Consider the following 27,805-nt stretch of genomic DNA (forward strand, 5'->3'; position numbering starts at 1 on the left):
GCCAACCAGTGGATATTCCCCTGGGATGCAATGGTGCATTCAATAATCTAAGAAGGCAGGGACCTTCCCTGTTCCCCTCCCCCTAAATAGCCGCCACTTGGGACTCCATCCACTAACTATTCATCCCTGAAGCTTTAATGTAGTGTCTTTAATGTACCTTGTAATGGAAATGTGTTTGTGCTGCCTCTGTGCAATGCAGCTTCGTCGCCTGTCTCTGCTCCCAGGAGGCCCAGGAGTCCTGCGGCTGAGAGCTTGGCCATCAGAGCAGCGGGTGGGAGGGGGAAATCCTGCTTGCCTGCACTGGGACTAGCTCTGCCAAGAGCCTTAAGCTCAAAATTCAAAAGGAATTGGTGGCAGAACAAGGGTCAAGTGGAAGAGGTTGGGGTGGAGGATGGGATACAGCACAGACTTCCTCTGTTATCAGGCTGTTCTGATAAGTCTCCAGGCCAAACCCCCGGGGAATCCCTAGAGCTGAATTACATTTCCATATTTTAAGCTTGTCGGTGTAGCAGATCAGACTTGTATCATTGGATTTATCTGCAGCAAACCTTCATGCTCAACAAACTGACTGATAGCCTGCCAGCCTAATCTGGTGCCACTCAGACATGCTCTGAATTTAGCTCTCTGACTTCCGTGCAGCGTAGAAAGGCAAAGCAAAGTTGGGTCTTGCTGGCAGAGTTGTAAAATAGAATGGCTGTTGGGGTGTGTGAAATTGGCACTTCGTGTTTCATTTTTTACAAAACCAGTTAGCATCTTCACAAATCTAACAAATGGAGCCTTCTCTGCATCAGCTATTATCCCCATTTTACAGGTGGGGAAACTGAGGCCCAGTGGGCAGGGGGGAAGCGGTTTTCCCAAGATGAAAAGTGACCTGGTGGCAGAGCCAGGAATACAACCCCGGTGTCCTGAGTCTCAGTCTCATGCCTTAACAACAACACTGTCCTCCCTATACTTTACCCTCATCTTGACATGGATGGATTTGACCAGGCTGCTTCCTTCCCTTACCCTCCTGTCTCATTAGAGTAGTGCAGAGCTTAGGTGCCTTGCTGTGTGTCAGTTTTTATAAGCTATTGCCAAACTAATGAGCCATCTGTTGTGGTTTTCTCCCTGTAACACGCACACTCCTCCTCCTTCTCCTTTATTGTGTTGGAAATTGCAAATACCAACAGTTAGACCCTGCTCTTCAGCCTGGCTGAGTCACTAGTTTTATGTCTGAAAAATTGTACATGTAAGTTATGGGCAGGGTGACTAAGAGAGATTGGAAGGCCTTGTGGTTAACACACTGGACTGGGGACTAAGGAGATCAGCGTTCAATTCCCAGACTTCTTGTGTGACCTTGGTTGAGTCACTTTAATCTCTCTGTGCCTCAGGTCCCCACCTCTAACGTGAGGATGATAATCCTTCCTTTCTCGCACCTTTTGTCTGTCTTATATGTTTAGATCACTCTCGCTGGAGCAGGGAATATCTCTTACCACAAGAATGTACAGCACCTGGCACAATGAGGCCCGGTCGTGGCTGATGCCTCTAGGCACTACTGTAGTAAAAATAAGTATGTGACTTAGATGTCCAAATATCTGATTGTGTTCACAGATAAGGGGTGCAAAATTACACCTGCAGCTCTTTGCACCTGCAAATTGCAAGCCCGAGAACTGAGGCTGGTTTTCTAGGGTCTGACCCATAGCCAGGTTTCTGAGTGCCTTATCAGAGACTTTCTCCCCCTCTCTTAGCTCCAGGCTTCCGGCTTCCTTGGAAATGTAGAACTGAATGTTGGTGCTGCGATTGCGTGTTACCTAGCACAGGAAGGAGCAGATATTAATTACGCCAACCACAGGGGAAAGTCTCCCCTGGATCTCATTGCAGATGGAAGGATAGTCCAGATCATCAAGAACTTTTCCCAGAAATTCAGGTAGGCTACACAGTGTGACCACTCCCTAACCCCAAACGTATAGGTGCTAGCCATGCCAGACCCTCTTAGTCTGCTCTGCAGGATGTGGGGTACCTTCAGCTGCTATTGACTTCTGTAGAAACTGATCTTATGTGAATGCCTTGCAGAATCGGTGTCTTCTAGGAGAACTGGCTGGTGGTCGGTCCCAGCCTTTGACATCTCTCTGATGCCAGTCTGGGGGCCTGGCCTATGCTTAAAAGTTTTGCTGGTATAGCTACGTCACTTCCCTAACCCATGTAGTTATGCTGCCAAAAGCCCTAGTGTAGACACATTTATGCTGGCAAAAAAGCCCTTGTTTGTTTCATTTGGGGAACTGGTATAAGCTAGACCAGCAAAACAGCTCTACGAGGTCTGAATTTCACCCTATTGGTCTCTGAACATCGAATCACTGGAGCTGACCTCTATCTTGCAGTGCAGTTCTGGGATTTGTTTCACTCTTAATCTACTAATTACAGGATCCAAGCGAAGTACAGAAGGCAGTGAACCCCAAATGCCATGTAAAGGGTGGGTTCTGGAAGCCCCTGTAGCTGGACAATGTCCATCTTTAAATTGATAAGTGAAACAGATGAGCAAATCTGTCTGATACACCCACAGGGAGAACAACATCAAAAATGGCTTGGCCTTTGGTTCTAGTTCTTCAAAACCTCATTGTTTGGGTTTTGGCACGTCAGACCTGAAACTACAGGTGGTTGTCATCAGAATTCTATCTTATTTGTAGGGCCCTACCAAATTCACGGTCTATTTTGGTCAATTTCATGGTCATAGGATTTTTAAAATACTAAATTTCATGATTTCAGCTATTTAAATCTGAAACTTCACGGTGTTGTAATTGTAGGGGTCCTGACCCAAAAAGGAGTTTTTGGGGCAAGGGTGGGAGGTTGCAAGGTTAATTTGTGTGTGGGGGGGGGGGGGCGCTGCGGTACTGCTACTCTTACTTCTCCACGGCTGCTGGTGGTGGCGTTGCCTTCAGAGCTGAGTAGCTGAAGAGCAGCAGATGCTGGCCGGGAGCCCAGCTCTGAAGGCAGAGCCGCCCCCAGCAGCAGCACAGAAGGAAGGATGGCATGGTCTGGTATTGCCACCCTTACTTCTGCACCGCTGCTGGTGGGATGCTGGGCAATACTGCAATATTGCAACCCCCCTAAAATATCCTTGTGACTCTCCTGCAACTCCCTTTTGGGTCAGGACCCCCAGTTTGAGAAAAGCTGGTCTCCCCCATGAAATCCATATAGTACAGGGTAAAAGCACACAAAAGACCAGATTTCATGGCAGGAGACCAGATTTCATGGCAGGAGACCAGATTTCAGTGTCTGACACACATTTTTTGTGGCCGTGAATTTAGTAGGGTCCTACTTATTTGCATCCCCAACCTCTGGAGAGGAGCAAGGGTTCGGTAAATGTTTGGGGTTTGGGATCATTTTAGTATAATCTGTGAAGTTCCTTGGTTTTGTGATTTAGCATGTTATCCACTTTCTTCCCTCTGCTCGATTAGCTTGGCTCAATGGAGAACAGGGGAAGCATGTTTGTGTGTAATAAAATAAGCGGTTAGGGAACGTTTCACCCCATGAAAATGCTTTGAATTTGGTGCATTCAAAAAGGGGGAGAGGGGAATCCTCTTCAGAGGGGATGACTTAGCAGTATCCCAAGATGGGTAGACTCCATCAGCAACGTGATTGTTCCTTCCCTGGCCCCTTCCATTCGCACACTGCTGATATATACAGGATAACTAGGAAAGAGCATCCATGCCGTTAGTGTCTGCTAGAATGGTAGCTGGCTATTGGAAAAGCACAGAAAGAATCAGATGCCAGGGGGTTAACCGAACAATTCTGCATCTTCTGCATGGGAACTTGAATACGATTTAGTGGCTCATCATGTGACAGATGCCATCTTAGACCTGTCAAGTTTAAATAATGCTGTGTGAAAAAGATAGATGGTGTTTACCAGTTCAGTAACTCCTCTGATTTACGTTACGTCCTTTGTACTCGGCAACTGCTCCAGAATGATGGAGAGGCAGATTTAATTAAGGGCAGGCTTCATCTATACCAAAACCAGCCTGTCTTTGTTTTCTGTGCCAACACAGAGCTGAGGTGGGCGGTATTGGTGGTACTTGCCTCAGGATCTTCCCCAAAGCTCAAGGGTGTCATGATCTAGGCTCCACAAAGTTGCACTGAGATTCCAGACAAGAATCCAAATCTATAGGGGGTCTAGGCAGTTTGACTGTGGAGTTGAATCCAAACTTCCCCAAAGTTACGGGGAATGTTGTGGATTCAGGAGTCACACCATTGAGGTCAGGGTCCGGCTCAGAATCCAGACTCTCTGGGGTTCAGATGTAGGCACTGAGGTCAGGCCTGTCCCATGTGCTTACGAGAGCAGTGTAATCAAAGGCCTTTTCTAAATATCCCAGCTCGCTGACTTTGCACTGCTGATGGCTGTACTGGCAGGGGCCCGGTGTCCTCATCCATAAGAAGTTTTACATCCTGCACAAATATCTTCCACTCCCTCTCTCTCCTCCCCCTCATGCATTTGGGCTCGATCCTCCGCTGACGTAAACAAAGGGAGCTCTGTCAAAGTCAATGGAGCTTCATAGACTTGCACCGGCTGTGGATCTGGCCCGTTGTCTGGCTCTGAAGCATTTCCCCATACCCGTCCCTGCCGTGATAAGGCCACTGGGGAGAGCTGCTGAGCTGCCTTCTGCGTGCGGGGTGTTGCTCCAGCCAGCGAGGACGCTAATTCTATGTGGTGGTTGCAGGGATGAGCAGATTTCTTCAGAAGGCTCTGTGGTGACCTACAGCCTGCGCAGAGTGCACACCACCCCCAACACAATGACCAACCTCAGCGTGGCCAGCATGATGGCCCCTTCCGAATGCCTGGTTTGTTCTGAGCTGGCTTTGCTCATTCACTTCATCCCATGTCAGCACAGCATCGTGTGTGAAGGTAGGTCGCTCCCGTTGGTTCCTTTGCCGGTGCTCACTCCACCTCCCCATTCTGCTTGTCTGGGGAGCATCTTGGGATGGGACTGTTGGGTGCTCACCAGAGCAACCCCAGGGCAATTCCTGCAATGGCCTTTTAGATGTGACACCCTAGGGCCTGGTCATGGAAGCTCCCACTGTGCTGCTGGATTGGGACCCATTGCAGCTGCCCTGGATGGTTTAGAAGGAAGTGGCGGACGGTCCAGTTCCAGCCAGCAATGTTTTCTCCAACAAAACCACTTCCAAGGGATTCCCCCACCCCCACCCCCTCTGGCTGTCGTCTTCTGTTTCCCTTTGAATTATATTAACAGATCAGCAAGTCCGTTATCTCAGCCGGGTCCCTCCGTCTGGCCGCAGACTTTAGTTAGGAACAAGTGAGAGAGCCCCATCTGTTCTTGTCAGAATACGGGACCATTTTGCAGCTGCTCTGCAGGGATTTGAGTCTGGGGGTGGGGCAGGGTTTATAATGGCCATTGTGGTAACGCAGCTGCTCAAGAGTTGGGCTGTTGCATGTGAAACTCTAGGGAAGGGGCAGCTGAAGCGACAGGACCAGCATGTAACTCAGGGAGAAGTCAGCGTTCTCAGCTCCATGCAGGCAAAGACCATCTCTTACAGTCCAGGTGATTCTTGGATGGTTTAAAAATGTGATGTCCTTGTGTGTCCTCTTTGCTTTTGGGCTCATTCAAGCACCACTGAGGTTAGCTGAAATCTCTCTTCTTCTCCCGCTCCCGGTAGAATGCTCCAGGAGGATGAAGAAGTGCATCAAATGTCAAGTGACAATAACCAAAAAACTCAAGCAAGGTAGGTTTGCTCTTGTTGTCCACGGCTTTGAATAGAAAAGGCCCCGCTGAATGTTTGTTTAGGCTACAGCCCGACAGATGACTGCTTGATCTCGGTGAAATTAGCTTGAGGAGGACATTCTCAGTCTGTCTTGCAGCGCTCTCACAGCGATCACCCCACAGCTAGTCTCAGCAGAGAAGCCATGGGTGAATTGTCTTTCCTCTTTAGAGGCAGTTGTTACAGGCCAGCACAGGGGCCCCGTTGGCAGGGCAGTGTGTGTTTGCCTTGCCACAGCCTGTGCTGTGAATCGATAGCAGACATCTGTCTCCAAGTCCGTCCGTCCAGCTCCTTGCACCAGCAGTGACTTCACGGTGGAAATTTGTGATCCAGGAAAGCTTGTAACATGCAAGAGCCTAGCTTTGCCCTTGTGCTTTAAAGGCATTTTAACCTAAGTCCACCTATGGGAGTCAAGTAAGCGGGGTTGGGGTTAGTCCCAGGGCAGTTAGGTTTGACTGCTTTGATGGAATTCCTCTCCTACCTTAGCCTGGATCTCCGCAGTTTTATACAGGGAGTGCCTTTCATTCCCAGAATTCAATCTCCTGCACAGGGAATAATACTGTAATGAAGGCTGCATGCTGGTTCCATGCCATGGGGCAGCAGACTCCTGCTAGTCATGGTGTTCACCCATGTTGCCTGCTGCAGCACTGGCAAACAGGACATGTGGGAGTGGATGTTTCTGCACCCCTCTGGCAGAGGTCACTGAAGACAAACATGCTGCTGCTCACTTGGGTGGCACCAGGCTGTGATCTTGCAAATGGGCCTGATGCCAGCTGGCTGCCTTGACAGAAGTATAGAGGAGCCAAGAATCTGTCACATGATATAGATGTACAGAGCTGGCCAGGGCAGAAATCCTCCCTAGCATCCATAGGCAGGAGTGCCCTGTTGTTGCTGCATTCTTCAGCCATATAGAATACAGGAAAATATAATGGCTCCGCCCTCCCGAGTTGGAATCTCTGCGAAGATTCCAGTCCATTGCAGCAAAGAGATTTATGGAAGCAGTCAGGCTTTTGAGCATATCAGCAGGATGTCAGCCGGCTTGGGCCACACCATCGTCACCATTTATCCCTAACTTCATCCTAAAAATTCCTTACAAACTTAACTGATGTGGTCACTTCACCCACCACTGGAATGCAACCGCCTCTGGGGTGAATCAGGGCGTCTGTTTAAAAGCACACAGCAACATGACCTAGTTGTTTAGGAACAGAATGTGAATAGTATTATCTCTAGCTGAAAGCAGGTGGAATTTATTTACCCCAGCTGGAATTTGCCTAGTACACGGAGCTCTTTCATCTCATCTGAATTAGAACCAAGTATCTCTACAAGTTCTTCTCTGTTGAACTTTGCACATAAGGAGAATTAAATCACCCTCTTGAATTCTATGGTTTGTGTTGTGCAGGAGATCACAATGCTCTTTACCAACTTTCACAGCTCTGAATCTACAGCCTGAAAAGCTAGAGCAGAGAGCTGACACAGTACTGCAGACAGGAATTTAAACTCAGTGTAGCGAGGGCATGCAGTGCCATAACACGTCGCAGACCAGTTACTGAGGAGCAGCGTGCCCAGCTCTTTGCTAGCACTGCACTTTTCTCTACTTCCAGGTAGTGGCAGCTGCTTCTGGAATGATGTGGAAGGATGTGCATCTCAGACTACAATTTATATGCCCCTTAACAATTCAGCACAAACCAAAGGGGAGAGAAGCACTGGCCACCCTTTCACAAAATACTTACTTCTCAAACTGTCTAGACAGGGACAGGGAGTGCATTGGAAGGTGCTTGCGGAGGAAATAGGCAGAGTCCCCAGCCACTAACTTGCTTCCTGTTCCCCACAGACAGCACAGAGGTGGAATGCAGCCCCAGCGCCGAGTCCACCGACCAGCGGAAGCTGATGGAGGAGCTGCAGAGCCGCTACCGCCAGATGGAGGAGCGCATCACCTGCCCTATCTGCATCGACAACCAAATCAAACTGGTCTTCCAGTGCGGACATGGTTCCTGCCTTGAGTGCAGCGAGGCCCTGACTGTCTGCCCCATCTGCAGGCAGGCTATCCGGGACAGGATTCAGATCTTCGTCTGAGGATCTGCGCCTTCCTCTCCCACTCCTACCTTCCTTCCTCCCTTTGTGTGTCCATTTAGTTGAGAATCATGACCCATCCACTGTGTTTGTCTGACTGTGAAGCCATCCTGAAAGGGGGAAAGTGAATCACAAGAGTCAGTCGTGGGGGAAACGCCCTCCCCGTAATGAGAGCGAGCCACCAAGCTTGTGGGGAACCAGCCCTCCTGCCCTGTGCTCCTCTCGCAGCATGGACGGCGCCAGGCGGAATGCTGACCGGATGCCACCGTGCTTTGTGCTGACGACTGGAGGGGCTACGAAATCAGCGCCTGGAAAGAGTGCTTTCATGTGCAGACATTTCAAAGGCCGTCCCGCTCTTGTCTAGTTCTCTGCAGCGTCTGATTTGCAGCCTTACGCAGCTCTGGCAGGACAGGCTGCGGCCCAGTCCTTCTCATTCCCCGGCAGGCTGTGGCAAAGCAATACTCTCGCACTTTACACAAGGCGCTATCCAGTGGGATCAGGCACTGCCCCTGGCTCTCCCGCAGGGTTGTCAGTTGTGGGGGACGCTAGTTAGACAATGTGCTCTCAGAACCAAGCCTTTGGGGCATGACAAGGTACTTGGATTTGGGCAGGCGGGAGGAGTCTGGAACTGACATGTTCCCAGAGAGAGACAGAGCGTGTGCCTTAGAGATAAAGTAGTGAACATTTACTGAAGAAAACATTGTTGCAGCACGTATTTTTGACCTCTAAGTGACATTCTTCTGCCAGCAATCTACCTTTTTTTTGCAGCCATAATTCCAGAGACTCTTGAGCTTTTTACCCATAATGCCAAAGGCAGGTGTCAAATATTCCAACCAAAATGTAAAAATATAAAATAAAATACGACTAAGGCAGAGGAGAGGAAATTTGTTTTTCTCTTTCTGTTTGGCAGAAAAATTTATTAAAATAGGACCCTTATATTCCATAGAACATTAATAGGAATGTGTGAACAATAGTGTAAATCCTGGGGTCAGCTCGATTCCAACTGCATCATGTTTTCCAACCAGTTGATTTGGGAAGAAGCACCATCCTGTGAACTCTCACCCGTACCTGTGACTAGGTTCTCAGGGTGTCTCCCTGAGGAGTCCCCTGTGTGTGTTGTATGTAGCTTTGTTCTATGCAGTTATGCTGCAGACCAGTATAATCTTTTCTTACACCTAGAAAGCAGTGCATAAAATCAACTGGAACACAGTGTTTCTTTCTTAAATTTGTTCATTACCAAAGAGGTGGCAAAGGATTCAAATTAGTTTTGAATCCTTGTGCGTGTGTAGTGGTTACAGGAATACATATTGCCTAGTAGTAACGCCGTAGTGTTCCAGGAAATTCTTATGTCACAGTCCCCACTTGGTACGGATAATATCTCAGAATGCTTTCTCAGTTGAGTTTATTACAATGTCTGTGCTCTTTCCCAGGCAAAGGTACAATCTTGGGTCACATTTAACCCCCAAATGTAGATTATTTATAAAAATAAGCTTTGACAAAACTAAGACGTAGGTTTCAAGAACTATATTTTATTCCCAAGAAAACAGATTTTCTAATAAACACTCCCCTCTTTGTGTTTGCTGCATCGTTCTAAGTGAAAACAACTTCTATTACCCTTTCTCATAGGAAGTGGTACCAGAGACCACCAGTGCCTGCCGACGATGTGAGGTACAGCCGGCTTCAGCAGTGTAACTGAGCATGCTCAGTGCAAGCCAAGCAGAAAATCTGGGCGGGGCCCATGGTCCCCATGTCCCCCACCCCACCCCCATGCGTTGCCTCTGAGTGGTACTTGATGCCTCAAATAATCCCATTCAGTGCAATGGGGCTGTTTATGAAGTAAGTTGCTACTCACCGTAAGAGTGACAAAATATGGCCAAATGGGACTCCTCTGTAAAGAAAAGTGACATTGACGAGCCTTGTTTTTATTGTCCAAGCTTGGACAAATGCCGAAAGCAAATAATCCACATGTAACAGCATGAAGTACATTTACAGTTGGATTTTCAGAAGGACTTCCTGTTGGCCTGACTCTGCTCCCACTGAATGCAGTGGGAGTTCTGCTGTGGAGTTCAGTGGGAATGGTTAGCCCAGTGCTAAGATCATCTGAAAACTCCACCATGGACTTTCCAAAATTCTTTAATAATCTAAGGTGTGATTAAGATGGGTCAGAACATTTTTCTTTTAAAAATAATAATAATAATAATAATCTGATTTCTTTGAACCTGACGCTGTACCTATCAGGGCCTGATCCAAAGCCAATTAAAGCCAAGAGGAATTTTTCCATTAATTTTTAGTGGATTTTGAATCAGGCCCTAAATCAGAATGCTGGTCCCAAATCAGTCTGAAGAGTTTGGGGAGAAATAACATCAAGAGTGCTGGGCATCTCCTTTGTAATTAAAATAAGCTTTACAGTCCCCAAAGTACAATACTGTCAGAGTCTATCCAATCAGTGACCGCTGCTCTCTGCTGTAAATTAATGATTTTACAGGCTGCACTTAAATCCAATATGGTACTAAGCATTAAAAGGACATTTTCAAAAGTATGCCTCTGCTGCAGCAACCACCAATGCATTTGACAAAAGGAAAAACAAACCAATGCACTCTCCTGTATGTCAGACGTCTGTTTGTGCTGCTTGGGGGGACTGCATATCGTGCAGCTTCTGTCACACTCATCTCGAAGACTATGACGCTGGACTTTGTCAGCGTACACAGAAAAGGATACAGCGGATCTCTGACTTCTTGGTTTTTTTAAAAAAAAGTTCTTTGTGCCCGAGGTGAAGGTATCTTGGATCACTGCTGGGCCTGTGAAAATGGGGAGCTGTCTGGAGTGAGAATACAGAGTCTTCAACCTTCAGGGTGCAAGCTGCTGCAGAAAATGTCTTTCCATTTTGCAGCAAATAAAATTTTTTTTCCTGTTTTCCCTCTTTTAAGTTTTTATTCGTTTCTTCAACTTTAATGGTTTCTCAATGAAAATTTCCTTCCAAGCTCTTCAGATCTTGTGCATAGATCAAGACCCTTTGTGTTGCCAGAGTGGAGGTGGAATTTGGTATGGTCTGCGCTTTAGAGTATCTTTTTATAGGTGGATTCCAGGGAGCAATAAAATTAATTTCCTGCCATTGGTTTAGTCTTCAATAAGAAATCTGAGTGGAGATTTTTACCATTTTCCAGTCTATTATATTTGGTAAGCTTATACTGAAAGTTTGAACCAGACTGCAGTCAGTACAATTTTCACTCATTCCCCTCTTTTGGTGGTGCTTTAAGATAGGAAGATCTTCTAAGTGGCTTTTCAGAGGGGTTTGAGGAAATCAGTTTATCCAGCCTTTCCTGCCATTTAGGAAAAATAATCAAGTTATTCACAGTTTGCCAGAAATCAAGATTGTTTTTCCATTAGGAAGAACTAAGACTGATTATCAAAGGCTAGGGTTTGACTTGGAAAAGGCAGATTCCCTAAGCGACGTTTGATGGCAGAGGAAGGATTCAGATTCAGATAGACAAGAGGGTTTGGGCCTAGCAACCTAAGCACAGGACTGGAACCAAAGAATCCTTGGGTCTTCTATTCCTAACTCTGATGATTCTTTCCAGGACCTTTGGCAAGTCCCTTAACCTCTCTGCCTCCATTTCTCCATCTCTAAAATGCATGATTGGGTTGTGAGAATTGATTAAGGTTTATAAAGCACTCCAGAAGATTGGAAGCGCTACATAAAAGGTAAGTGTTCTCGATTCCTGACTACCTGATAGAACCTCTGTCCTCCCCCTGCAGCATGAACATCATTGCGTTGGCCCATTAATACCAGACCCCCATCAGTTCACCTGGATGGGGTTGGTAGACAATACTTTTCATATTCAGCTCCGCTGGCAAGCAGGGGGTTAATTCCCCGGCGCAAACTTCGCCTCACAAATACTGTTCCAGGCTGTGTGTGAAATGCAGGTTTGCTTTCTGGAATTACTGTCCTGGCTTTTTTATCAGCTCTGAGTCTGAGCTGTCCACCCCCAGAATCCATTTCCTGAGCACAGGACCCATTTTAAAGGCCATCGTGCATGTCTGTGGAGCTCCTTGCCATAGCTTGGCGGTTGCAGTGGTGAGATGGTTGACGAGCGTGTGCAGAAGTGTATGGAAGAGCCAGGACTCTAGTGCACTGAGGCAGATACTGCCCTGCATAAAAGAGCATCAAATGGTTTCTGCTGAAGTGGGGATGGCTTCTTCGACCTCTGCACCTTGGCATCGGCCAGCGACATCCGTGGTGGGCTCTGTCTGTGGAACAGTGCAGCTGTTGAATCCCTGCCCTGCGGCAATGCAAGTTGTCATTCTGATGAGAAGTAGGGACAGGGGACATTCTGCATGTGAGGCTCCTTCAGAACATGGAGAAGAAGTAACCATTGGAGCTGGAGGATTGAGGCATTTCTGGGAGGAAAGAGACCGAGATGGACTAGGTAAGGGCTATGGTCTCTCTGCCCTCTTGCCAGGGCTGCACTGAGGGCTTCTGAGGCCCCAGGTAGCTGGGGGGAGAGGGAATCCAGCACTGATTTGCCTCCACTGGTGACCCTGCTGACTCGGGGAGACTTGTTGCTGGGTAGGCTAGGTTGCCTGGCTGGCCTGGTCATCCGGCTGCCTGCAAGGCTATTTTCTTGCTAGGGGTCCAGGACAGCCCCGGGACAGAGACAGTGGGGGCTGAATCTCTAATGTATGACAAAAGGACTCCTCCCGCTAGGCAGAGATGGGCCAAGAAGTGATGCTGAGATTGGGATCGGCATTCAGTTTAGCTAGAGATTACCAGGGGGCAGGTCCAAGGCTGAACCCAAGGGTGGGGTCAGGGGCTCAAAAGCACCCAAATCAATCACACAAGACTTCTGACAACTTGAGCCATGTCTGAAGAAGTTGTTAAGCCAGCCAGGCCTTTCCAATTTGGGTGGGACTAGGGTAGGGAATTGGAATTCTCTCTCTCTCTCTCACACACTCTCTCACACACTTTGCTGCTGATCATGCAAGTGGTAACAAACCGAGAAGGGTCAATTACATCGCTTTAGCCAGTGGGCCAGCACCCATTTAAACACAAAAAACACACAGTGGCCTTTTATTCAGTCAAAGGCCCCAGATCCTGATGAACTCTTTGTTAGATACAGTTTATTACCATCTATCTGCCTCAAGACAAGACCTGCAGGCACCCCGATGAACGGGTTAAGGGGTTGCCTGCTTGTTCTCTGAGGCTTCTGCATTTGCCTGTCTTCCCTTGAAATGCTGTTTCGTACCTTCCAGCAATGGCAGCAAAGATTAGATCCCAGACTGGGATCTTTAAGGTATAAGACTTAAAATAAGAGACAGCAGCTGAGACAGATTAATGCTATAGTCTAATGAGATTTATATATAATCCCCTTTAACCAACATTTCAGGTCAGGTTTCCAGTCTCTTCCAGAAAACAAATGTTTTTTGTTGCATTACAGCGGCCCTACTGATTCAAATTTATTCCCACATTTAGAGTTTGGAAAAGCAAGCTCTTACCAAAGCTTAAACCCAGTACCAAAGCTCCCATGGATGTTCTGTCTATATTGGAATTTAAATTATGTTGTAGAAGCCTTTGATCCTGTAGCAATGTTGCAGTGAAATCAACAGTTCTCCTCACATGCGTAGTTACGAACATGCTTGACTTAAGTACTTAGATGGCCCCCATCATGGTAGAATCTGAGCATCTCATGAGCTTTAATCTTTTCGTCCTCAGTGGGGAAATGCTAGTATCCCCTTTTTAAAGACGAGGAACTAAGGCACAGAGAGACTAAACAACAGGCCCAAGGTCACGCAGAGGGTTTGTGGCAGAACACGGAACTGAACCAAGAGCTCCTGAGTTGCCATCCTTCCTCTTAACCATTGGCAGGATCACCTCCTAAAGGAATCCACGTTTCCCTGCAGTAATTGCCACCCAAATAGGATGGCTCTGAAATCGTGGGCATGAAAATGATTATAAACAAGAATGAAACGGACTTCTTTGATATTTTTTAGTTTCATTTGCCCAAGTTGAGATAAATACACGCTGTAGACTAACCGCATGAAGAGGGGAAATAACAGAATTTTTAAATGGACCATTGTAATGCTCTTAAGGTGTTTTTCTCTACCACAGCTTAAGGAGCATGTTGGCTTACAAAATCCAGGCCAAGATTGTCAGACATGACTAGTGGTTTTGGGTGCCTCAGTTGCCGGATGCTCAGTCTGAGACATCTTTTTCAGACAGTGCAGAGTACTCTGCCTCTGAGAGCTGGGCCCTCTTAAGGTGTCCCAAGTTGGACACCCAAAAATGGCTAGTCACTTGAAAATCTTGGCTGCAATTTATAAGTTGACACTGGTTTCGCATGTTGATTTCTTCCAACTAATCGCTGAATGAGGCGTGGGCCTCCCTTCGTTGTCAGTTTGGCTTAGTGGGAGGAAGAGCTGGTCCGTCTTCTCTCCTTGGTTTTTAGGAATCTTTGTTAAGGTTTGTGATGGGTAGGGTTGCCAACTGTCTAATCACACAAACCCAAACACCCTTGCCCTCCCTCGCTTCTCTGAGGCCCCACCCTCCTCCCTCCATTGCTCACTCTCCCCCAGCTTCACTCACTTTCACCGGGCTGGGGCTTGGGGTGCAGGAGGGAGTGTGGGGCCCAGGGGCTCAGTGTGTGGGAGGGGGCTCCAGGCTGAGCCTGGGGCAGGGGGTTGGGGTCCGGGAGGGGATGTGGGGCCCAGGAGTTCGGAGTGTGGGAGGGGGCTCTGGGTTGAGCCTGCGGCAGGGGGTTGTGGTGCGGGAGGGGGTGCAGGGTACAAGCTCTGGGAGGGAGTTTGGGTGGGGGGGCTCCGGACTGGGGCAAGGGATTGGGGTGTGGTAGGGGGTGTGGGCTCTGGGAGGGAGTGTGGGTGCGGGAGGGGGCTCTGGGCTGGCGTAGAGGGCTAGAGTGCAGGAGAGGGTGCGGTGTGCAGGCTCCCAGCCTGCCCTGGCCCCACGTTGCTTCAAGCAGCTGGCATGTCCCTGAAGCCCCTGGGAGGGGGCAGGAGGCTCCATGTGCCGCCCCCACCCGCAAGCACCACCCCTGCAGCTCCCATTGGCCACAGTTCCCGGCCAATGGGAGCCATGGAGTCGGGGCGTGGGCAGCGCACGGAGACCCCTGGGACTGTCCCAGGGGCCGCAGGGACATGCCAGACACTTCCGGGAGTGGTGTGGGGCCAGGCCGGGTAGGGAGCCTGCCTTAGCTCTTCTGCGCCGCTGGACTTTCAGCGCCTAAAATCTCCCAGTTTGGCTTCAGTAGCCTCCAGGAGATAGGGCCTGATTCTGGGAGACTCCTGGGGAAACCTGGGGGGTTGGCAACCCTAGTGATGGAGTGTATCAAAAAAGAGTTGAATTAGGCCAGGAGGGCCCAATCAGTCAATTAAGCTGCACAGGGGGAGATTTAGGCTTTGTGGAAGGCACTAATTAGAAGGCGGCTCACCTGTGAGGGGACAGGAAGTGCTTCTATAAAGCCAGGAGGCTGGAGACCGTGCGAGGGGCATGGCAGGGAGGAAACCTGCAGTCTCTGTCCCTGAGGAAAGGGAGAAGGAAGGGGAGGTAGGAACCCCTGAGAAAAGGGGATAGGCAGGAACCCATGAGGAAGGGTTTATCTCGTAGGCCTGAGGGAGAATGGGCTGACTAGGAAGGCTGGGAAAAGAAGCAAGGTAGGAAGCAGTCCCCAGGGAAGAGAGCAGTAAGGGTGGTGCAGTCCCAGGCCTTAACTGCTCACAATGGGGCCCTGGACTGGAACCCAGAGTAGACAGTGGGCCTCGGTTCCCCTGCCATCCCCTGCAGAGTGGCATTGCTTGGGGCAGTGAATGGGGCAACTGCCTGATTCCCTGCTGGAGTGACGTAGTCAGGGCAGTGGGCTGAGGATTGCCCGACACTGCTGGTGCTGAGAGACTTTGAAAGTCCTGCCCCCCTCCACTCCCGCCCAGCCCAAAGGGGAAATCACAGTGTGACCTGGCTGGAGGGCCCAAGTCATGAAGCAGCTGTACTGCGACTCCGTGAGCTGGGGGAGAGCTGCAGTGATGGAAGAGAAGAAAGGGGGCGCTGAACCAGGTGGAACTAATCCCTGGAATTGCCAGAAGGGGGCACCACTGAGCGGTGAGTAGAGTACCCAGTGACAAAACCATAGAAGAGTCCTCAGAACAACCCCTGTCATTGCTCTAGCCCCCACAACTCTCACTTTGAGGGTAAGTGCCTCAAGAAATTCTGCAAGAGGAAAGTGGCTGAGTTAGTATTTTTTGTGCGTGCTCTTCTTTTTTTCCTGGCAAATCCTATTCTCATCCAGCTGGGAGCCTGGTATTTGAATTGGCAACTGATTTTGTTTGCAGTTTTTGTGCAGCTGGTCTTGCACGGAAAGTCATTTCTGCAAACCTGCCTCCATTCTGGGCAGCAAGAGGACACAATCTCATTCCGATTCCTCCTGCCTCTTCTAAGGCCTTGTAGACTCAGAGGATTTGCCCCCATTTCAGTGTTGCTGCCCCAGGGCAAACGCCTAATGCAGACAAGCAATAATGTTAATTTAAAGGCAGTGGAAGGGCTTCGCAGTGGTCATGGTGTTGTCAAAGGGACTGTAAGAAATTCCAGTTTTATAGAATGGAAAAACTCTCTGCATGGTCAAGAGATTCCTGCCCTGGAAACACCATTAAAACCTGCAGGAGCATGTGTTAAATAGGGTTGGCTTTATTATATTGATACTTGGAATACCTGATCCTTGGGGCTTGTCTAGAGTAGACTAGGAGAACTCACACCAGCGTGACTACAATTACATCGGTGCGATTCCCTGATATAGACCCCAAGCACCAGTATAAAGCAGGACTGGATGGAATCTCTCTAAACGAGAACAGCCACCTGTGCCTTTGCATTGACCTAGCTCCTGGGCTAACAGCTGGTTCACAAATGTCTGTAAGAGCTCTGTAAATGGCTTTCATTATTTCCAGTGGAGTACAAAGCCTGCTTTATTTCTCAGCCTTTCCCCCTGCCCCGCTCATCAGAAGATGCTGATATCGTGACAGGCAGACATTCTTTAAGCTTTCCTCTGAGAGTGCCCTTCTTGGAATCTCCCCACCACACACAGCCCTCCCTTTGCTCTTAATATGTGAATTTAGTGCTGGTGGGGGGAAAAAGCAGCCCTGGAAACTGGAAGCCTCTCAAGGGCCAGATCCAAAGCTCATTGAAGTTGGTTAATGGGAGGCTTTCCATTGGCCTCATTGTGCTTTGCTCCGGCCCTTCGTCCATCAGAGGTACGGTATCCCTGATTGCCAAGCACTTTGTGCCTTCAAAATCAGACCCAGAACACCAGTGTGAATGAAGCAGATACATTTCACTTTTCAGTTGGGGAAAGGGTTGCAAGCTAGTCTCATGCTGTAACCACTGGATCCCATTTCCCCTGATACAACGAGGACTGAAAAAAACTGAAAGTAAAAACTGAAATTAAGAAACACCAAACTCATTCCAGGCTCTGAGCCAGGCATAAGAGGGCAAATGATTCTTGGTGACTAGCATGATGTGTGGTATCAGTCATCCTTAAACAGGGAGCATTTGTTAAAGAAAATGGCCTCATCACACAAACAGGTCCACCACAGAGCTTGAGTTCCAATTTTGTCTCTCTCGTTTACCAGGGACAACACCCTATCTAGAAGTCTGTATGTGGCACACAGACACTTAATGGCTGACTAATATACAAGAAGTAAATATGATACACAGCTATTACGATGACCCTATCCAGTGACCAGAAGTTGAAAGTCACTACCTAGCCTATTATTGTATCCCCTTAGCCAGATGGCTTAACTGTCCATTGCTTTTATGCTCTGAACAAATGGATGAAATTGTTGAGTAGCTTTTTTGAGGGCAGCTGTTTCATTTTGTTTTTTCTTCTCCATCTGCATTTCCGACTTCTCAGCGGTTATTAGCAATGTTTGTTCTTCTGCCTTTTCAGAATCTTCCACTATCTGGGGAAGAATGTTGTTTCTTTTTATTCTGGTACAAATTGTCCTACAGTACTCCTCCCTCCCTCCCCCCAAAAAGAAACAACCCAAGAAAATCCTAGCAATTTGTTACTGACTGGGATTTTAATGCCTGTTGTCTGTTTGTTTGTATTTTACTTTCCCATTGAGATCTTTGGGCTTTCAACAGCATTTCCTTCCAGCATCAAAGATTCCCTGGCGGCTCTAGAGGTGTCGGGCATTTTCCTTCGTCCCATCCCTCCCCTCCCCTCCCCTCCCCTCCCATCCTGCCCCGTTCCTATCCCAAATGTGGCAGTGTGTCATTGGACCAGCATTTCCAAAGTGCTCAACAGCCAGCCATTCCCCCTGGGAAATCTGGCCCATTCTCAGCTACAGATGAGCAAAGCTGAGGCCCAGTGAGGTGAAATGATTTGCCCCAAATCACACAGAGGCAGAACTCAGAACAAAACCCAGGTCTCCTTTATTACCAGGTCTGTGCTCACTGGACCATACTGCTTCCCTCAGTGTGAATGTAACCCTGGATTGATACACGGGTAGAATTACAGGTCAAGTACTAATGTAGCTGGCCAAAGTACAGCAGCAATATCTGCTACAGGGTGAGTCTGGCGAGCAGTTTTCTGCCCCCTTTTCAACACTGTCCCCTCATGCATTGGTGAATGTTGCTGCGTCCTCTCAGTCCCATAGTGCCGGTCGCTGACCGACCACTGAGCTTCTGGTGTGGCTGAAGCCCTCGTAGGGCCAGGCTATGGTGGATGCTTCTGAGCTGCTGCTCCAAATCCACCCTTTAGCAAAATATTCCATCTCCTTTGCCTGCTAGAGGAAGACCTTGTTTTCAGCTCATGTTCTAAACGGCAGATCTCTCTCTCTCTTTCTCTCTCTTTTCTTTTCCCCTCTAGGAATAACTGTAAGGCTTCAGCAAAAGCTGATGACAAGGAGTAATGTGCTATTGAGAGAGATGAAACTCTGGGGTGGCAGATATTCTTTGTCTCAGGTCGGACTGTGATGTTCCCCAATGCTGCAGCAGATTAATAATCCTTTATACTGCATAGTCCGTTTACAAGGCAGAAGTTTTTCCTGCCTTTGCCACAGGCAGCAGTGAAGTAGCCAGGCAGGAATGCCTCCAGGGCTACCCAAATGTAAGGGTGGCTTTTGCTCTGCGGACCAAGAGCTCCACTGAGAGTCAACAACTGTTTTCAGATGGGCCATCAAGCAGCCAACGCATGGAAAATACCGTTCAGCTGCCACCACCCTGGGCTGGATTTGGACTGGTGTCCTGGAGGTGAAAGGTCACTGCCGATGCCCTGAGACATCGAAGGTGACATGAATGGAGGATGAAGACGGACCTATCCTCTGACTTCTAAGGTGGGCCTTCCAGAACAGAGCTGAGGACCGGCGGTGGGGTGACATGAAGGAAGCATGCCCTGCCACTGCACGTGGTCTACTTGTTCTGTAGAGACATAAAAGGAGTTCTAGGCTCCTGATCTGTCACATGGCACTGTTTAGTTTAGGGTGAAATTCACACCTGTGCAGAGGGCCAGTAGTGCTTATAGGTCCCCACCATTATCAGGTTCCCACTGTGCGAGGTGCTGTGCGTACATGAGACCATTCTTAAGCCCTCTGTTGATGGAACAGGAGTGGTGCATAACCCTTGTGCTAGCCTGTTGTACAGGGGTGAATTCTACCCTTAAAAGTTTGACCCGTGTAGCAAAGCCAGATCTGTGTGGAAACTGTCCAGAGGGAGGCCATGCTATGGTGATGTAACAATTCTAAATGAAGGGAAGAGGGAAATGCAAACAATAATCCGTGTGAATGCAAGTGTTTGTTTTATGAGCTAAAAGCTGGACTTGGGAATGCAGCCACTTACTGTGCATTATACAAGGAACAACCACGCAATGCTCCAAGCCAAATACACCAGCAGCTGGGGATGAAAAAAATAGAGCAAATATAGAAACCTTGCTCCTTTAACAAAGGAAATGCAAAAGTAACCCAATTCTTGACATTCTGGGGTCTCTAAGTGACAATTTTAGTTCTTTGGAACAGGTCAGTCTCTTAGGGTATGCCAAAGCCACCTGGAGGCAGCTTTCCCCCATGTGATATTTACCACACAAAGTGTCTTAGGAAATGCATCCCTGATCGTTGGGGAGAACCAGCCTCCTCAAATCAGATCCAGGTCTCAGTCAGCACTGCTAACTGCTGGGAAGAGAACACTGTGTAGTTAGCAGATACATTTAAGTTGGTTATATCCCCCCATCATCCCATATGGCTTCCCTCAACTGTAACATGTTCCACTTCAGTTACAACTGTGTGCGAAGACGCAAGCCAGTGTTGCTAGGAATATTTTCTGTCCAAATGTAGCTGGACTGTCGATTCTGGCATATAATCCAAGCCAAATATCCAGACAGGAGAATTTAAAATCTATATTGGATAGAGCGTTGGATTCATAGCAGCACTCTGCACTTGTCTAATCCCTTTCATCTCAGGATTTCAAAGCACCTGACGAAGCTAGGAAAGTATTTTCATCTCTGCTCTGCAAGTGGGGGTGCAAAATCAGAGGGGCTAAGTGTCTTATCCGAGGTGTTGCAGGGAGCCTTTGGAAGAGCTGGGAATGAAACTCAGGAGTCTTGAAGTCTGCACTGCCCCCCAGAAGGGAATCTTGAGAGCTGGGCAGCAGGATGTGAGAGCAAAGCACGAGTGGCAGGCTGTGGGGAAGGTACGAGTCCATTGAGGGCTGCATGTGAGAAGCCATTGAGACAGATACACCTTTACTAAGAACTACCACTTTCCGAAGTCCACTAAAGGACCCAGATGTGACGGTGACTTTCTCAGGGATAGTAGGTGCTCACTGGGTTAAGATTATGTATCCCTTACAGCTCTGTGAGCATCCAAATAAAATCTGTGAATAGCCCAACATCAGAACTTTCCTCAGCTGACCCTTCAGGCCCTGCTCTCACTGCCAAAGTAGCTGAGGTTTGTCTTGGCCAGGTTGTTGAGCTGATTTTTCTAAGCAAGTATTTGGCTTAAATAGAAAAAGTTCTAAAGGATCCTGCAGCCAGCAGCTGGTTGGAATTGCACACAGGGAGGCGAGTTCCTGTGCTGATGGTCGCAGCGCCTACCCACACAGTGAGAAAGGAGAGACGCCTGCTTTCCAAGAACCACTCTGGTTTGAAGATGTTGGTCGCCCAGTTCCCATCCAGGAGAACCATTTCCTTCCCTTTCCCCTTCAGACAGGAGTGTGTGACACTAAACACCCCTGAGCTCCTGTAACTTCTCAGCAGCCAGTTTCCCAGTGACCCACTTGGGGTCAGACTGGGCGGGGCTAAAAAGTAACAAGATTTCTGCTCCTATCCAGAATGTGTCAGATGGTCTCGGTCAACTCAGGTCAAAGGCCTTCTCTGTATTAAACTTCAATAGCCTCTTGAATAACCGATATATTGCAGCAATTAGAGCCTCCAGCAGGCTCCTTTATCAGCCGATTCATAGTCCGTTCAGAAGAGAAGTGGGTCCAGAATCAGAACCCTCCATCCAAACTTTGCTATTGTTTGGAATCTGAACCCAATCCATATTTTGCAGATAACCCTATAATTTTCTAGAGCGGGCCAAAGCAAGCCTCCAACTCTTCCAGACGTGGCGGGCGTTTGGGTTCTGGATTCAGCTTTTGCATACTTATACCTATGTGGTCTTGGAACTCAGCCTGGGACTCTGAAGATCGGGGTTCAAGTCCCTGCTCTGCCACAGACTGTGACCTTTGGCATGTCAGAGAGGTTAGTCTCTTTGTGCCTCAGTGTCCCATCAGTAAAATGGGGATGCTGGCACTGCCCGCGCTCACCAGGGTGTTGAGGATAAATACAATAGAGTGTGAGGTATTCAATATTCCGGTGGTGGGAGCCACAGATGTACCTGTATAGAGGAATATCAAGTTGAGACACTTCTTGCATTGTTGGTGCTTACTGGCCTGACAAAGGGCTGACACACTGGGCCGTGTTGTTGTTAAGCACATGCTAGTGAAGTTAACGTTCTTCTGGCAGTGTTTGCTAGCGGGGTTTTCCATTTGCGTCAATACTTCTCAGCTGTAGCATAGACACGACCAGAGGGGTGTAATTCCCAGCACGGGTAGACGTACCTGGACTTGCTCTGCTCAAGCTATAGTGCGAGTGGCTGTTGCAGCACGGGTGGTGGCTTGGGCTAGCCCACCGTCCTAGGTATGTATTCAGGCAGCCACACTGCTGCTGTTAGCATTGCTCGCTTGAGCAAACCTAGTGCAGGGACAACAACCCATGCTGGGAACTGCACCTCCCAGCTGCTTTGTAGAAATACCATCGCTGGACAAGAACCACTAGTCCGAGCCCAGAGTCCAAGTGCCTGTGCAAGTTTGCAGTTCTAGCTTTTCCTTACCTTCAAGGCTTTGCCCCGGCTATGTCTCTGCTCTCACTTCCTGCTAGTCTTCCTCCTCCTTCAATTCTAACCACCCTTTCCTACCCTACCTTCTCCCAAGCTGCCCCCTGCACTGGCTACTTCCTCCCTATGCGCCATGCAATCTAACCCTCCACCCCACCCCACCCACCCACCCTTATTCCAGTTCTAGTCCCTCTGTGAAACGTGTTGCTGCCTCAAAGAGGCCATGGCGTCACAGCGAGGAGAAAATGTTTGTAAAATTTCACACAACCGTTTTTTTAACTTGTTCCAGGACATTTCAAAATCCCAGAAACTTAATTTTTCACTAAATTCCCAGGAAGTGACCAATTCCGCACTGGAAGCATGTGAAATTCCAACCGGTAATAGTTTTGGTTATGAACTAAGGGATTTTTTTTGTCTCAAATGAGATTCTTTGTAAAGACACATCAAAGTGCAGAAATCATCCACTTTCTGAGGCTTTCAAATGTCACTTTGGATTTTTTTTTTTTTTTTTTTAAACACTAGCTGGCAGTGAGCATTTACCCTCTTGGGAAAGCAGGAGAATTGCAAAATCCTGCGACTCACATGCCTGGCTGTAACCAGATAGCAAAGTGATGTCAGTTCATAGCCTCTTGTTATCAAACATCTAATCCTGAAAGGCTGTGCTGGCCGGAAAGGCCAAAAAATCACAAGCACAAGATGAGAGAATTTCTGGCTAAGACTTTCAGTAGCAACTAGTGATTTTGATTTGGTGCATTAAAGGGGCCTGATTGTTCAGGGCATGCCAAGCCCCCTCCCTCTTAAAACCAGGCCCTTTGGAGTCCCTAGTCGAGACTCTTAAAATAAGGTAAGGCACCCAAAACTGCCACTCACTTCTGGAAAGCTTGATCTCTGTGTCTCAGTCTCCGATCACTGAGCACTTAACTCCCCAAACCAAAACACAACGGGGTCCTTTAGGACGCTCTTGCCCATTTCCAGTAAGGAGTGAGTTGATGTTTAACTTCATCTGAGCTTTTGTAAACTGACCAAAATCTTCAAAGCAAAAAGGCTCTTGCTGCCTTCAGCCCACAGTTGCATTTTTCATTCTGCTCCTGTCAATGGCCTCTAGCAAATGACCGCTCTTCTAGCGTTAAGCATCCCTCATGAACCGTTCCCAAGGCATGATGCTGGCTTCTGGATTCATTTTTCTTCCCCTCCCCTTTTTTATTACATAAAGCTGACAACTACAGATTTGTCCCATGCTGACACACAGCCAGTCAAATGAAGGAGTTCATGTTCATCCCAGCTTGCTTCACTTTGCTGGTTCCTCCTCCCGCCTTAACTTTCAGCTCAAGTAACATGATACTTCTTGGCAGGGGCTAATATAATCCCTAGCACATTGGAAAGCGGCTTAATGTAAAGTCTGCATTTTTTAAATTGCTTTTTGAAAGGCTGGTGGTGGTTCCACACAAATTTTGACTGCAGGGCTCCTCGCAAATGCTCCAGATGCAACTGCGAGCAGGGGGGTTACAAATACAGTCCAGAAATTGATTATTTTCCCCCTCCCCCTTTTTTTAATTAAAGGCAGACATGGATCAAATGGAAGGACTTTCTGCAGACAGAATCAAGGGCTCTCTTTCATCTGACGAAGAGAAGTGTGGTAGATATAAATACATTGTGGGATTTTTATACCTTTTCCCTCTGGTGGCTTTGTTGGCTACTCTGAAAGATCCAGTTGGAGCTGCAGCTCAGAAATCTCAGGTAGGGATGGGATCAAATTCTCAAATGCTTGGAATGGGATACAAAATATGGAGTGAGTGAGTGAGTGAGTGTGTGTGTGTGTGTGTGTGTGTAACGCAAGGGGTGACCTAAGTCAGCTAGAAACTCCTTTATCGCTGGCTTATCAACTCCAGTATCTGTTTGTATCTAGTGAGTCCCTTTTTGCAAAAGGATCTGAAAGGGAAATGAAGAACCCGAAGATTAGGGTTAGAGGCTGATTCCAGACTTCTAAGGATATGGCAGACATTTTCTTTGCTATATCCAACCAGTAAATCATCTAAATCTCTTGGTGTTTCTGTCCCACAACCTGGCATGTGGAAAAACTCTTCAATTTGGGAGAGAGAGCAAGTAGCCTGAGAACTCAGCTCTCCCAGCCCAGTGTGATGTGGTTCATGCATATCCCAGCCTTGTAGCAGCTGAATCATCAGAGCTCTCTCTACTGGGAACTCTGCAGAGAGGGCTATTGCGAGATCAGAGGGTCCCCAAAGTAGTGCTGGACCCACAGAACCCAGTAGCTGCTGCTGTGATAGATTATTCTTATTCTAGGGGCATCCATTAGCAAGGTCTTCCAAAGCAAACTGGGATTCCAGGGGAACTAAGGCAAAGATGAGGGGGCTCCCAGCAGCCAATTTGATTTTGCTGCTTATGTCCCATCATGAAAAGTCTCTCTTGCTTCCTCTCCTGTTTGTATGGATCATTGGCTGGCAGTGGTGGTTCCAAGCTATCTAGCTGCACTAGAGCTTCATTAATGGAAATGGGACTCTATGAATCGGACAGAGATAAATGGGAAAGAACTAAAGTCTCTGCAACTCGATGCGGTAAATTAGTTTAGACAAATATGGACAGACAGACTCTGCAATAATTGTAAGGGGGTGGGTGGGCAGTGTGAAATAGGTGTACACATTCATGCTATCTTTGTGTGTCTTGGACTCCATTATAATGAGTAAAGATAGTCCTGAATCAAATGCCTGGATCTGAACACCCTCAAAACCTCTGGGTATTTGAAGGCTTAACCCAGGTGGGCCCCATCTGTACAATGGGCTGAATGGCAGCCCAGGTCAGAACATTCCCAACAGGTTTAAGTTACCTCCGCTGGGTCTGATTCTCCCTTACTCTGTTACGAGGCCAGAGCTGGGGAGGACAACGTGGCTTTAAACCACATTTTTAAACTCCTTTTATCCTGGGTCAGTGCCCAGCCCCTGATGTAAGTCAGAGCAGCTTCAGGGTTGCTTTAATGTACGCTGTGCTTCCCATGAACCCTGAGAAATAGACAATAGCATCATGTCCTCTTGCTGCACATCCGGTTTGCTCTGACACCCAGGGACTGGGAGCAAGGCAGGGATGGAGTCAAGACACCAGCTCTACACCAACTGAGGTGGCCCCCTGTTCAGGGTATTCCCAGGGAGCTGTTTCTACCATTTTTATGGCTGCCTTACATTGCCAGAGTGGCATAAAAGGGCCCTGCTGTAACTGAGAATGGGCACCACTAAGGCCAGTGGGATTGCTCCTGCCTTAAGAAAAGCAGCTAAGGCAAAACACAGGCACATAGGACTTGCTTAATTCATTGTCATCTGTGACCTGCTTTGAAGTCCTTGGATCAAAGGTGCTGCAGAAGAGCAAAAAGTACCTGATTAGTTGTTATCCCCCGGTCCACCTGCTCTGGTGACCCATGCCCAGCACTGACCAATCCCTGGGCACCAAGGCAACCTTGAAGTCCTTACATTTAAAGAATTCAGTTGTTTTCAGTTACTCCCCAGAGAACAGGAATCCATGTCACAAAACTGGGTCAGACCCACAGCTGAGCTGGTGTGAGGCCTGTCTCCCCAGTGAAGACAAGTGGTGCTTCCAGGTTAGGATTCAACCTAAGGTTGGGACAAGGGGGAGAAGCCAGGTAACCTACAGTTGGTGGACACAGAAGAGACTCAGGTTCCCAGCTACAATGGAGTCTCTTGGCCTTTTGACAGGCAATGTTAGCTAAGGGGCAGGCCATTTTGTCTGGTATCTAGAGCATGGGCTGGTAGACAGCATGTTTGGGTTCTGTCTTGCCACTGCCCCTAACTTGTTGTGTGACCTTGGGTCTGTTGTTTCACTTCTCTGGGCCTCGGCTCCTTCATGTGTAAAGTGAAGATAATTCTTGCCTTCTACACGGGGGTGTTGTGAGGCTTAATTAAGCCACCTCCAAGAATTATTAGTCGTATTGCTAATATACTGTATTATTATTGTTTTGACATCCTTGGAGCAAAGCCATACAGTAAATACACAGTATATTAAGCCTGAGCATAGGAGACAGAGTTAGTAGAAGGTAGCCTTCAGGGACCAGTGTCACACCTCGTCCTTTCCCTATCTGCCAGGAGAACTCAAAGGAGCCAGGCAGGCCTCTTGCCTAATCCAATAAAGTTGGGGACAGCAGCAAACTAAAGGGATTGCTTTTATTGTTTTTAAAGTGTCTCCAATGCTTCCAGTTTACTTTCAGGGCGTTTCAGGTCCACAATCCAACTTTATAAAGAGCTATCCCGGCACAAATGTGAGCCTGTTTGACTCATTCACCCAGTGTTTCATCTCGCATATGGATGATGCTAGAGAAAGTTGGCAAAATAAAATGAAGTGAGAACTTTCCAGGAACTGCTGCGATCCCTGTGGCCACAGACTCTCAGGCTTTGACTCATTCTGGGCCACCCAGCACAAGTTAGGGCTGTACAGAGGCAGGTCTAGTAACTTACACCATTGATGTAAGGTCCCTTAGACTCCGGAGCAGTGCAACTCTGCTCCCTTTCCTTCCTGCCTGTCCCCCGTCACTAAGAACGCCCCCCAACACACACCCTTACACCAGGGTCTGGGGGTATAGTTGTGGGAGCCACCTTTCCCCGTGGAGTTTCCTGGTTAAGAGGAAATTCTCCACTGACTTTCTACTCTATAGTGGCATTAGCAGACTAGAGAATCCAGCCAATAGATGTCAGAGACAGAAATGGCTGATGAGCTCCCATCTAGTTCCTCTCCTGCCAGGAGAGGACTCCTCTCTTTTGGCCATTCCTGGTGCTTTGCACCCTCTGCCTTCTTGCATAGTAACCTTTAGAGCAGGGGTGGGGAGGAGGGACAGCGGGGGAGGGGCCGGGGGCTAGCTTCCCCGGCTGGGAGCTCAGGGGCCGGGCAGGATGGCCAGCCCTTGATCCATAGTTTGCCCACCTCTGCTTTAGAGCATTCTGAGTAGTCTGTCAAGATAAATCTTGCTGTGTGTTTTCTGTGCTAACACAGTGGAGACTCCCACACATGAATGGACTCCCTAAAACACATTCCCAGCCCCAGGCACTAGGAGGGAGTTGGTGGGGGGAAGATGAGGAGGTTGGTTTACACCAGATCTCCTCACTGGGGGTACAGTTTAGGAAGATTGCAGCATCAGACAGTCACTGCTTTGCAGTCCTACCTAGAAGCATTACTGCTTTGGGAGGGACACCCAGGGGCCCACAAGTAGGTACCAACATATGCAAGTGCCCTTAAATGGGCAGGTTTAGACACGCTGCTTGAGCGGCTCCAACTCCTTTAACCTCCTGTTTGTCTTTTAAGGAAGATGCCATATCTCCTGGCTTTCAGGGGGTGAGTGCCCCAGCTCTCCCACACCTACCCCGTACACGGAGAAAACGATACACGCTCACACCAGGGCAGCTGAAATGGGACCACTTCAACCTGACGTACAGGTATGAACATGTGTTAACTCTGCGTGTGCCGGGTCTGCAATGTTTGCTTTGTGCCTTCCTGCATTTGACACGTACGTTTTCCAGCTGTGGATCCTTGTGCTAACTGAACTGCTTGTGAGCAGTGGACAGCTGGGAACAATTAGTCATCCGGACACACATTAGAATAGGCTCTC

At 48.3% G+C, this 27,805-nt stretch overlaps 2 protein-coding genes across 18 annotated transcripts in view; both read left to right on the top strand.

Moving 5' to 3' along the window:
- The window catches only part of MIB2 (MIB E3 ubiquitin protein ligase 2), a 111,673-nt gene extending 100,942 nt beyond the window's left edge, over window positions 1-10,731 (top strand). For 9 of the 14 annotated variants that reach the window (XM_043531499.1, XM_043531500.1, XM_037881018.2 and 6 more), the window contains 4 exons: window positions 1,728-1,906; window positions 4,692-4,876; window positions 5,647-5,712; window positions 7,580-10,731. In XM_043531499.1, the coding sequence (XP_043387434.1) occupies window positions 1,728-1,906; window positions 4,692-4,876; window positions 5,647-5,712; window positions 7,580-7,821 (672 nt within the window). In that variant the 3' untranslated portion in view covers window positions 7,822-10,731. Of the gene's footprint in view, window positions 1-1,727; window positions 1,907-4,691; window positions 4,877-5,598; window positions 5,713-7,579 lie in introns of all 14 variants that reach the window. The other 5 variants (XM_037881016.2, XM_037881019.2, XM_037881017.2 and 2 more) reach the window with 1 other exon arrangement.
- Window positions 10,732-10,880: 149 nt separating this feature from the next.
- The window catches only part of MMP23B (matrix metallopeptidase 23B), a 32,428-nt gene continuing 15,503 nt past the window's right edge, over window positions 10,881-27,805 (top strand). The window contains exons 1-4 of one of the 4 annotated variants that reach the window (XM_043531510.1): window positions 15,038-15,925; window positions 18,687-21,551; window positions 23,746-23,922; window positions 27,502-27,632. In XM_043531510.1, coding sequence (XP_043387445.1) covers window positions 21,462-21,551; window positions 23,746-23,922; window positions 27,502-27,632 — 398 coding nt within the window. In that variant the 5' untranslated portion in view covers window positions 15,038-15,925; window positions 18,687-21,461. Of the gene's footprint in view, window positions 12,246-15,037; window positions 21,552-23,745; window positions 23,923-27,501; window positions 27,633-27,805 lie in introns of those variants that run through there. The other 3 variants (XM_007070183.4, XM_037881033.2, XM_037881031.2) reach the window with 3 other exon arrangements.

The sequence above is a fragment of the Chelonia mydas genome, chromosome 18 (genome assembly GCF_015237465.2).
Source record: "Chelonia mydas isolate rCheMyd1 chromosome 18, rCheMyd1.pri.v2, whole genome shotgun sequence".
In the NCBI taxonomy this organism is placed as follows: Eukaryota; Metazoa; Chordata; order Testudines; family Cheloniidae; genus Chelonia; species Chelonia mydas.